We start from the raw sequence: 12665 nt of genomic DNA, 5'->3' as shown, positions 1-12665 counted from the left end.
GTTTATTAAACCAATCATGGTGATATATTTTTACTGTGTACAGAAGTATTATTCCATAGCATTTCCCCCTTTTTATCTAATTAGGAAGGTTTTAACTTTATTAACATAGTACAACAAAAACAGTTATCAAGTGAGAATTATATTTATAATATCCAGTCTATTTGTATTTGGCAAAATTAGAAAATATTACCTATCTTATTTTGGTGAGTCTAAAGTCTTATACTTAATTTGATTTCTGTCATAACTAAGGAAAACTATAAGTTTAACTATTTAGTCTTTAATGCCATCAAAGACCCCAGAAGGATGAAATGTTTGTTAATGACAGAGACATCAGGCTGCCTGGACAGTCATCCAGAGTTCCTCTGCAGTGTTGGGTTATCCAGCTTTGGCCCACAGGCCTAGCATATCTGACAAACTTTCTTGTGAAGGAGGGAATTTTGAAGGACTGTCCTACTTTGTCTTGGCAAAGTTTGACCGTCACCCTTTTTTTTTTTTGCATCCTGCTGGTCCCTTTTAAACAGTATACTGTCAACATTTGAGGCAAGGGCAGGTTCTTTGCCCACATGACTAGCTTTTTCCATTAAAAAAAAAAACAAAAAACCTCTATACAGAGTTTCCTCCATGCCCATCATCTTCTCTGAAGTAGATTGGTACTGTCAGGAGCAGATGTGTCTCACAATCATGAAAATCCTTAGGTTAGTAATCATATTAAATGCCCATATTCTCTAGGTCTTTGAAGTGTTTGAAGATATCTACCTGTGTATGACCTTGAAAGCATACCTAACATGCCTATAAGTTTGACTATTATAGATGACTACTAGTATTTCTTAATTATACATTACATTTTTAGATTAACTGCATAAGCACAATACTGTAAACAAGAGTAGAAATATACATACAGTATAACAAAATTAACTTTAAATTTGTATCAATAAACCAAAATCCATACCAATGTAAAATATTTAAGATTAATAGTTCATTTTTGGATTAAAGTAGATTCAATAATATACCATTTTATCCTATCATTTCTATATCCCACCTTTTCTTTTTAGAACAAAATCCCTGAATCTAATCTCCTTTGTTCAGCTTTTTTACTGAACATTAATAATGACAACTTGTAACCAGCCCCCCCCCCTTAAATAATAGTAAATATCTGTAACCCATCTTTTGGAAATATGGGTGTAGTTCTCTAGACTGCTTCTCTTGTTTGTGGGTGCTGTTATCTTTGGGAAACCCTGAGAAAATTTAGGATTATGGTTAAGTCCTAATTGGAATATTCTGTGAGGCTGCATTATTTCAACCAATAACCTTGAAGCTGTTCTGAATGCAGAATTTTGAAGAGACTGTATCAGAGACATTTTGAAATGTTGTATCACATGGACCATGGATTTTTTTTTTTTTTTTTTGGTGGTTGGCCTCCTTGCTCTGAAAATACATAAACTTTTGTTGTTTTTGTTGTTGTTGTTGTTTTTCAAGACACGGTTTCTCTGTGTATTTTTGGCTGTTCCTGGAGCTTGCATTATAGACCAGACTGGCCTCGAACTCACAGAGAGTCACCTGCTTCTGCCTTTTGGGTGCTGGGATTAAATGTGTGTGTCACCACACCCGGTGTACATAAACTTTTTAAAGATATATATATATGCATATATATATATATCTTTATATATATGCATTAATAATACAAATATAGACTTCATTGTACACAAGTCAGCCAAAGATGATTTTTGTTTTATGTTTGAGCAGGTAAAATATATATCATGTGTCATGTAGTTCTTCTAGGTTTATTTGTTTATGTTTGTAGTCATATTTTTCAAGGAGTCTTCCTCGATCAAACCTGATTTTCCTTAACTCTGGAATGAATCTATAGCCTCTCATTTCCTGTGGAAATAAAAGCATAACCTCTTCCCCAAAGTAACATTTTTTTTTACTTAAATTTTGAAGTCAAGATATTTTTAAAATATAGAGATTGGTTTAATCTAGCAGTTTTTATAATCCAGTATCTCTTAGCAGCCAAAAACTTCAAAGACAACACAATAATATACAGATCATTTTACTTTAGCCATATTTTAGCACAGCACATATTTGAAAAAAGTATTCAGATAACAATTCACTCAGTCCCAAGTGCACAACAATTGAAGACATGTTTACATGAGATTCCTTACAAAGTACATCTGGTTTCTTTCATAAGAATGGGTACTGTTGACTCAGAGATAGTGCCCAAGATTTAGGGTCTAGGGGGCTTGGCTGAGGTAAAAAACACCCGTGGGTGTCAGGGTTGGCCTGCCCCTAAGATAACATAGAATCACTTAGGCTACTATAAAGCACAATTGAACTCACACATAAGAGTGGGTTTATGGTTTCAAAACAATGCTGAAGATTTAGAGGAAAGATTTAGAATTTATGTTTAAGTAAAAATGTAAATTCTGGAAGATAAGGGTAGAGCGAGTCTCATCAAAAAGGATCACCAGGTTGTAAGACAGCATCATTCCTAGCATTCCAGGAAGACCAGCTTCACACCTCATTCCTTTAAAGAGGTAAGCTGTGTGTTTAACTTTCCTGGCTTCTTCGGTGCTTATCTGTGTGCACAAGGCTCTTTGCTGTCTACAGTGGCAGCTTACCATTGTCTGTAACTTCAATTTCAGGGGATAGGCTGTTGGATACAGTCTCCATAGGCACCAAGTATGCAGGTGGCACACACATACATACAGGCAAAACACCCGTATCATCACTGCCATGAGGACCAGCCTCTAGCAGCTCAGGAACTGAAGGAGAGCCACGGACTAATCACTCAACTTGACATTTCTATCTGAGGGAGTAAAAGTTAACTCTCTGGGGCCAGCGAAAGGGGACAAAACTTAGCTTTCTCAGACTGGCAAAAAAGGGAACACACACACACACACACACACACCTCTTTATGGTCTCTCCGTTATCTTCCTCCAGTCTTAGTTTCTTTTCTTACCTCTGATGTATCCCTTCTGTCTCTCTTGAGTTCTTCCTTCTAACTAACTTTATATTTTCCCTTTTTATATCCAGCAGAATCTCTCAAGCGCTTTTATATTCAGCAAAATCTTTCAAGCAGTATAAAAATTACAGTGTGGTTACAATCTATTTTTAAGTGAATGATTACAATAAATACAAGAAAAAACAGCATGTTTTCCCTATCCCTCACATGATTAAACATTTTACATATTACAGGTGAAAAACAAGTTGTCCCAAGAACCCACATGTATTCATGTCCAAGCAACTTGTTATAGATTAACAGAGTGTAAGCAAAACAAGGTATTTTTCTCAGCCAGTTCTTTTGCTGGCAGACTGCATTTTGCCATTAGAAAGAAAGGACCTATCATTTTATTATTTATCTCAAAAGGTAATCTTTTAAGAAAGCTTAGAATAATCACAAATCTAAACGTTTGTATATGAAAAACAGTCAGCTCTACTTTAAATCCTCAGGGTGCATACTCACTTATCAGTAGTTTTTGTTTGGTTGTTTGTTTAATTTCAGGAAGCTGAGGGCAGAAATGAGTACAAGGAATAAATCATCATCAACCCATCCTAGCAAGTCAGTCAGCAATAGCCAGACTGTCATTGTTCTTGTTTGTCTTTAAATTGTTTTCCAAGATTTTTCACCACAAATCCATTAACAAAAACATCTTAGCCTAACTTAAGATCTCTATTTAAAGATTTGTTTCAGCTATGTTACACACTGAAACTCATGAGCATATCAACATTAAGATTAAAAGAACTTGAGCTAACTTAGCTTCTGGGACACAGCTGTTTTTCTTAATCATTAACTAAGCCACAGTTTATATGTCTTCTCAAGAGAAACAAACTGTGTGACATTTCCTTGTTCTTATTTTCCATCCTCTTCAGCCCCCGCTTTATCAGGGGTTGAGGCAGCACCATATCTTGCTTTTACTAAAGACCCTCGGTCATCAAAATCCTATTTAAACTAATACTATTATTGTATAAAATCATTGCTTCAGCTAAACAGCTTAGGAAAACATCTTCCTAATAATCCACAGGTAAAAATGCCCAGTAGTTAATCATATAACATGAGGGCCAGTGGGGCTCTCCCCATGCCCATTCACACCATGCCAGATACCAGAGAAAAATGGCAGCGGCAAACATGGAAAGGCACAGCAGTAGCAGAGACATTCTGGGGCCCAGACTCTCGGAGCCTTGCCTATGAGGACCCATCAGGACCTTACATGCTGGTGGGCCCATCCCCTGAAGTCAGTTGCCACCTGCTGCTCCTCTGACATGGCCACTGGCAAAATAGAACTTAAATATTTTTTAAGTCACAATTTAGATAATAAGTTACAACTTGCAAAAATTAGGTGATGCCTCCCTTATATCAAAACTAGAAGTGAATGTCATGTGATATACTCTGCTTAGAAATAGTTCATATAAATTTTAAAGTAAATCCAAATTTAATATTTTACCTGAGCAACTCTAGCCTTTGACGTGATGACTTTTTTGCTCAAACAATAATGGTAAAGAAATGGTTGTCGGGACAGGTGGTGATGGCTCTTTAATCCCAGCACTCTGGAGAAGGCAGAGAGGCAGGCTGATCTCTGTGAGTTTGAGGGTAGGTTCTCTTTTGAGCATGATATTGGTTGTATTTTTGTACCTATTCTACTTGCCAAGTTTTTTAACTTATATTTCATCACAGTTTTAACTTCATTGTGCTCTTAAAAGGGGCAGTGGTGGCACACACATCCCAGCCCTTCAGAGGACAGACTGTGCTACACAGAGAGAGCCTGTCTTGAGGAAAAAAAAAAAGGCAAATGTCACCACAAATTTAACTTAACCAGGATCTTTGTTGATTCTGTTAGCTGCGTTGTGTTGAGCTCTTTCCCGGTGGCTGGTGCTGTTAGCAGATACTGGTTATTTAATATTTATTTATTGCTCCAATTCAGGGGTTGGCACAGAATGGCCTAGGGGACAAATCTGTCCCTTAATTCTTGCTTTAGTACATAAAGTTTTACTGGAACCCACTCAGACTTGCTTGTTTAGAGATGGGTTACAAAGCTTAAAGTATTTACTATATTACTGTCTGCTGAAAACCTTGCTAACCCCCATTTTGCCTCATCTAACAAAAGATTGGAAGCAAATGTATTTTATATCTAATTCTAAAGACACATAAAACTAAGTTTTAAATATTTGATGTAGTTTATATCCTTTGTGGAGAAACGCTGAAGAAAAAGAGGTCAAAGTCATTAGGTTAATGGAATTTCCTCCCTCAAATACACTGCAGTCATTTGAGCGCTTGTTCATTGCTAACCTCAAATGCCTAAGGTACATGTAGGATTGCCCAGCCAGTTGAATTTAGGATTCCTGTTTACTTCTGGTGACAGGTTGAGTCTTTTCCCCCATCCCTTTAAAAAAGTAACAAAGATGATACAGTAAAGATTGAATTTTCTGGTAAATAAAATGTAATCCTGGGTGAGTTTTTATTTTCCTTCCCTGCACAGGAGGAAAGTGCTCATCAGGTTTCCAATTAGATAGTTATCTGATCTCTTTCAGAGGCCCGTCTGTCCGTTCCCCCTGTTGAAGCCAGTTAGTACTGGGTCCCCTAGACAGGCTCAAGTTTCAGGAGCCTGGGGATCTTAAGTCTACCCTTTGCTTCAGGGTTCATAATTGAAAGTGAGACTTGTTCATCTCCCATGAATCTAATGAGGGCGGCAGAGAACTTGGCAGAGTTAGCAAAGGAGTGCCCTGAGACTAATTATAAGTGATAAGGCTTTTGCTCTAGTACAGCTTCCAAAAGGGAGATTTGAGCGCTTGGAAAATGTGATTATGGAAATTATGCCATTTGTTTGTCTTTTTCCTAGTTACTGACTACAAAAAGGAGAACTCAAGTGTTAACTTGTTTGTGTCGGTAGCCAGGAGGAATTTTGGTGTGGTATTTTTCTGTTATCAATTTCAGTAGTACATTTAATCTTCTGACAAGCTTTAAGTTATAACAGTTGTATTTCTACTAATGTTTAAATAATAAACTTTACCCAGTTTTAAAATGTCTTGTATGTATATGAAGCACAATTAATGGAAAGAAGGTTGCATATATACAACAAATTACAGTGGTATCTCCCCTAAAAAAATCACTATTCTGAATCCAACAAATTTGAATTAATTAAAAAAACTGAAAATGCCAAGTGAATTTATCTGTTTACTTTATAGTGAAAGATACTCTAATAAATGTCCAGGCTTTATCTCAAGGTAAGTAAAGAAATGGAATTTCTAGAGGATAATGCATAATATTAAAAATGATAAAGAGATGTTGAATTTTTTTATCAGTAAAAATTGAAACACTCAGGCCAGCAGGATGGCTCAGTGGGTAAGAGTGCTTGCTGCCAAGTCTGAAGGCCCGAGTTTAATTCCTGCGATCCATGTGGTAGAAGGAAAGAACCAACCTCCAAAGGGGACCTCTCTCCTCCAGATGTACACCGTGGCCCGCAGTCCTGCCTCCACTGCGGCTCAGAAAATAAATACATGTAAAAACAGTGACTTTATTATCTTCAAGTCTGTGGAGGTGTGTGTGTTTGCATATGGGCATGGGCATGTGAGTGCAGGTGCCCAAGGAGACTGGAGTTGTGAGCGACCTGATGTGGGAACTTGGGTCCTCTAAAGAGGGGAAGTGCTCTGAATGACTGAGCCCTCTCTCCAGCCCCACCTCCAATTTTTTTTTGAGACACTTTTTTTTTTTTGTATTCTGCACTTGTTGCAGCAGAGGTATTTCAAAAAAAGCTTTCGTGGTTAAGTGTTTATGTCAAGAAAATGGTTCTGATTAGCTTCCGCAGCTACTTTTCCAAATACCCCCACCTTCCTTGGCCTGTGTGTCTCCATGTTTACTCTGTTCACTGAGTAATGGAAAGAAGATGAGCGCTGAGTGGTTTTATTTTCCTTTGGTTTGACTTTTGGAAGATGATTCAAACTTGGAAGTAACTTTCTTACTATACAACAGAGTACTAACTTTTTCTTTGAGGAGACTCTAGCAGACTAATACTATATGGAAAATACAGTGGATGCTTCTTAATACTAACCTGGTTTGTCACCTGCTGAGCACAGCAACAACCGATTGCGTGGTCATTTAGAGTAGTTGTTGAAGTTGTCTCTGTCACTGTTTTCTGTACTGGAGTGGTGGTTTCCTTTATTCTTACAATAGTAGATTGTTCTGTGTGTGTATGTGTGAGTGCTGAGAGAGAGAGAGAGAGAGAGAGAGAGAGAGAGAGAGAGAGAGAGAGCGCGCGCTTGCACGAAAATTATGACATCATTAAAACTGAAGAAATGAAAGTGAACTTTTTGGGGGTTGATTCAGACAGCTTTACTCAACCGGTTGGAGAGAATTTTCGAAGCCTGTTTTCCTTCTGTATTTGTCCATGATGCTGACGAGGAAGTTACTTCCCTGAAGCACTTGCTGGAAACAAACACCTCGCAGATAAAAACAAGAGAAGCCTTAGCTGAAAATGGGTAAGTAGTAGATAGTTCTTAGAGAACATATGACTGCTAGTTTCAGTTCTAATTTGAAAAGATCTTACAGCATTGTTTAAAAATATTATATTTGTAGCCTAATCATGCACTATAAGACTAGAAAAATATCCCTGTTTCTCTACTTTTGATATGTTTCTTTTGAAGTTTTTAAATTAACATTCTAATCAGCCAATGTTATGTTACCTCCTGACTACCTAGTGTGATAAATGAGCTGGTTTTTGTTTTAGGCAATGTCTGACTATATAGCCATAAAAAGCCCCCCCCCCACACACACACACATGTACCAAGCTACACTCAAACTCAAGGACCTCCTACTTCAGTCTCCCAAGGGCTGAGATTACCCACCTGACATCTGTGCAAATGTGTCACCACACTTGGCTTAATTAAAAATGTAGATCTTCTGTTTTTTGTTTTCATCTTCTCAGGATACTTACATCACAGCTTTTGGTTTATTTTTTTAACTCTCATTTTCTTTTTAACTGTGTAAATACTATGTAGTGCTAAGTAAGCCCTTGTTTTCTTTTATACACTATCTTCCTAAACTTTATGCAAGATGAGCATTCCCAAACTGGAAATCCAAACTTTGAGGGGCTGTGAAACCCAGCCCTAGGGAACTGCGGGTGTGGATCAGCTGAAGATCGTTGGCCTAGCCTGCTTGTATAAGGTCCCAGGTTTGGTCTCCAGCACTGAAAAAGGCAGAGAGGTTGATTTTTGTTTTAATCCACAAATTTTTGAGCATTGACATGGTGTTCAAAAAGTTTGTGATTTTGAATGTTTCAGATTTTAGATGCCCAACTGGAAAAATCTACCCAGATATTCCAAAACCTACCAGTCTGAAGCCTAAAACACGCCTGCTCTCAAGCACCTCACATAGTCTGTCCTTTATCTTCTACCCTGAGCCCTAACAGCCTATTCTTACAATTTTACTTGATCAGGTTTTACTTGTGATTAAATTTGTCAGGCTGTCATCTCCTGCTTCACCCTCCACCAACTGCCTTGCTCCTATTTAGAATGGTTCAGCCTAGGCCTCCTTATACCTGTCGTCTTAAGACTTCCCCTTTATCCAATTTGGTATAACCTGTTAGGGAAAATGCACACAGACAAAGTTTGCTGTATTCTGTTAGTACAAATTTATACGTTGTTGCTGATCTGAAATTTCACAATGAAATCTCTTTTTTTCGATGAAGTCTCTTGATGGTGTCCTTTCATTCATCATGGTGATGGCTTGTTCTTCAGTAATGAGCACTCTTTTTATGGCTTGACCTTTATGGTTACCATCTCCCCTTTGCCTCTATTTTCCTTTCCTAGAATTCCTATTAATTATTTGATGTTAGGGTGTCTAAATTTATTTTCTGGTTTTAATTTCAAAGTTACTTTTATTTTGGGGCTTTCTTTTTATAATTTATTATTCATTCCCTGCCTCTGGAAGCAACCTTTTCCTTCTCAAATATTCCCTCTTCCATTTAATTAAGTCACTTGTAACTTGTTTGTGTCTCATTGTAGCCTCAGTATTTCTGTTACAGACTTTCAAAAAGAGCACAAATATACCATACAATAATTTACCTCATAAAATACCAAAAAGTGGTCATTGCTGGCCTAATAATAGGATCCAAGTAGTAAAAGACATCTGCTGAGAGCTGAAGGCTGTAACTAAACTAATGATAGTGCATTGACCTAACTAAGTGTTATGTAGCCACTGGCAAAGTCAGAGCAATCCCTCCCTGTCCATAGGGAATATGTTCCAAGATCCCTGAAGGTGCCTAAAATATCGAGTAGTGGTAATCTCCATACTTGCTGTGTTTTTTTTCTATATGTTCACAAAGCCTCATTTATAGATTAAAAATAGTAAGACATTTTAAATAGTAACTAAGGGTATAAGATCATACAGTGATCAGAGTTATATGACTTGATCTCAGCATACCTTACTGTACTGTGATATGAGATGAGATATGAGGCAGATACTTATAATAGCACCTAATAAATTAATGTATTATTCTTACTAGAATTTCCTTTTTAATATTTTCATAACATAGTTGATCACGGGTAACTGAAAACCGTGAGAAAGAAATGGCAATGGCAGATGGGGTAGAAGATGCTACTGTGCATATGCAGGCCAGAAAATACAATCAGAAAAAGAAATAGAAAATTGCATATTATATAACTATATATAGAGAGAAAGACCTGAAGAACAGTTAGGTGGTAGCATACAAATCCAGCACTCTAGAGGCTGAGGCAAGAGGAGCCATAGGCCAGGTCTACCAGAGCCTGTCTTAAGCCACAAAAAGGAGAAAATGCAATAATTGGGAAACTCTATTAAAATGGTGGGTGCCAGGTGATTTTTTTTTCTTTTAAATACTAATTTTTCTAAACAATATCTCATGTATCACAGGCTAGCTAGCCTGGAACTTCCTCTGTAGCCAAGGATGACTTTGACTTTCTGATCTTTCTCCTGCGTGCTGCTGGGGATGTAGACCTGCACCCACGATGCCAGGTTTTCTCAGTGCTGCGGATGGAAGCCAGGGATCTGGGCATGCACTGCAGCACCCCAATTATACTGTACCCCAGCCCTTAAATGTCTTTCTTCTACAATAAAAAGAACAAGCTAGAACTGGAGAGATGGCTCAGCAGTTTAGAGCACTTCACTCTTGCAGAGGACCTAGTTTTAGTCCCTGGCACCAACATGGTAGCTCACAGCTTTCCATAACTCCAGTTCCGGAGATCTGATACCCTCTTCTAGCCTCTGAACATATGAGGCACAAATGTGTATACATATACACATGCAGACAAAATACTCATAATATTAAATAAATAAATAAATTTTTTAAAGGAACAAGCTAATTCCTGGACTGTATTCCTTCATAAAAGTTTAACTTAACCTTTCTAATTACTGTTAGTGCTGACTTTTGGTTGCTCTGAGATAACAGTTGATACAAGATTAATTGCAATGCATAGTATACCGTCAATGTATTGAAGGTGAAGTTTATGGTGAAAGCGCTCGAGTAACTTGTTGTTGGCTTCATTGTGGCCTTTACAGTGAACTGCTGGATGTATGGACGGAACTGCAGGATATTCATGATGCACATGGCTTGAGATACCAGTGGGGTGGCTCCCATAGCAACAAGAAGCTTTTGTGTTCCTTGGGAATAGACACTCGAAACATTGTGAGTTTGTCAGAATCTTGGAAAACCCTTTAATCAACCTGTGTATTTTTTAAATTTACTATTCAGTTTAAGCTGTGATTATCCAGCTCTACAGAGAAATGGTGGCTTGAATGTTCTCTTATTTTGAACGTGGCAATTTTAAGACACTAATGTTCCTCTAAAGTCAGTGGTCTTTTTTTTTTCTTTTAGATTGATTGATTGATTGTGTATACAGTATTCTGTCTGCTTGCATGACTGCACTTCAGAAGAAGATCTCATTATAGATGGTTGTGAGCTACCATGTGGTTGCTGGGAATTGAACTTAGGACCTCTGAAAGAGCTGCTAGTGCTCTTAACCACTAAGCCACCTCTCCAGCCCAAGTCAGTGGTTCTCAACCTTCTAACTCTGTGGCCCTTTAATACAGTTCCTCATGTTGCAGTGAGCTCCAATCATAAAATTAGTTTCGTTGCTGCTTCATAACTCTAATTTTGCTACTGTTATGCATCATAATGTAGATATCTGATATGCAGATTGTCTGATAGGCGACCCCTCTGAAAGGGTTGTTTGACCGCAAAGGGGTTGCAGCTCATAGGTTAAGAACCACTGCTCTAACTATTTTTTTTTTTAGAAAAGTTTTGTTTTTCCTTAACTGTAAAATGAAAAATTCTATTGGGTTACATATATACACACATTTATATATGTGCACACATGTAGTGTGTGTGTCTGTATGAGCCCGTAGGAAAACTTAACTTTATTCTGTTCATCATTCACAGTATAATAAAAACATTGTAAGCATATTAGAAGCATTTTCAAGACAGACAAATCATTCTCTAAATACATGTTCTTTCTCCCTAATACAAACATAGCTGTTCACTGGCAATAAGAAGCAGCCTGTTATAGTACCCATGTATGCAGCAGGATTGGTAAGTACAGAATATCTGTACATATATTCATCTTTATCATGTTTAATTTTTAAATCATTTTATAGCATGACAAAAAGGTTTGTTTTGAAATACGGTCTTTGTATGTAGACCTGGCTGATATAGAATTCTTTATGTAGAACAGTCTGGCCTTGACTTAGAGATTGACCTGTCTGACTTTGCCTCCTGAGTGCTTAAAATTAAAGATATGCCTCACCACACTTGCCAGAAGGTAGTGGTGGTGGTGGTGGTGATGGTGGTGGTGGTTTGGGTTGGTTTGGTTTTGGTTTTTTTCTTCTTGTTGTTTCGTTTTGTTGTTGTTGTTTGTTTGTTTGTTGTTGTTTTTTTAGGGGGTGGTTTGTTTTTCCAGGCAGGATTTCTCAGTGTTCTCAGCCTTGGCTGTCGTGGAACTCCCTGTGTAGACCAGGCTAGCCTTGAACTCACAGAGGTCCTCCTCAATGCTGGGATTAAAGGCACACGCCACCACTACCTACACTGGCATGGTGCTGACTCTGGTCTCACCCTCGTGAGGCAGTACTGAATCTGAGCCATCTCCCCAGCCTGTATTTTCTAAACTTTTAAAAAGAAAAAAGAAAGTGCCTATAACCTTTGAGATATGTTTTAAATTCATTATTAATTTTAAATATAACAACATTGAGGCTATGGATGTCCAAAAGAGCTTGAAAATACCAAATTATAGTACATGAAAACGAGCCACGACTTTAGTTAGAGTTTCCATTAATGTTTTAATATTTTTAATGTGTTAATTGTATTTTTCAGATATGCTAGGTAGTTCTGGCAAATGGGCCTTTTTCATTTTATTCTTTAGCAAGATTCAGTCACATTTTGAAGCTTTTCGTGGAGTGAGTACACATGTGTGATCAATGCGCATGTGGGTGCAGGAGAACATAGTCCTGCTCTTAACTCTCTGCCTTCTTCCTTTGGGGCAGAGTCCAGCAGTGCTCCTGTGTCCAGCACTCACAATGCACGAACAGCCTCACCCACCTTTTTAGGTGGGTCCTCAGGCCTGCACAGCAAGCATTTAGAGCCAGCTTCTCAGTTACATTTTACAGTTTGATGTTTGTGGTTTGTGGGTGAATTATTGCTAAATGA

General features: G+C 37.8%; 1 protein-coding gene across 2 annotated transcripts in view; it reads left to right on the top strand.

Moving 5' to 3' along the window:
• The window catches only part of Aftph (aftiphilin), a 65976-nt gene that overhangs the window by 35089 nt on the left and 18222 nt on the right, over positions 1-12665 (top strand). For both annotated transcript variants that reach the window (XM_075944436.1, XM_075944435.1), the window contains exons 3-5: positions 7319-7470; positions 10526-10652; positions 11499-11555. In XM_075944436.1, the coding sequence (XP_075800551.1) occupies positions 7319-7470; positions 10526-10652; positions 11499-11555 (336 nt within the window). The remainder of the gene's footprint in view (positions 1-7318; positions 7471-10525; positions 10653-11498; positions 11556-12665) is intronic.

This window comes from Microtus pennsylvanicus, chromosome 12 (assembly GCF_037038515.1).
Source record: "Microtus pennsylvanicus isolate mMicPen1 chromosome 12, mMicPen1.hap1, whole genome shotgun sequence".
NCBI lineage: Eukaryota > Metazoa > Chordata > Mammalia > Rodentia > Cricetidae > Microtus > Microtus pennsylvanicus.
This window is presented reverse-complemented; position numbering and strand designations above follow the sequence as displayed.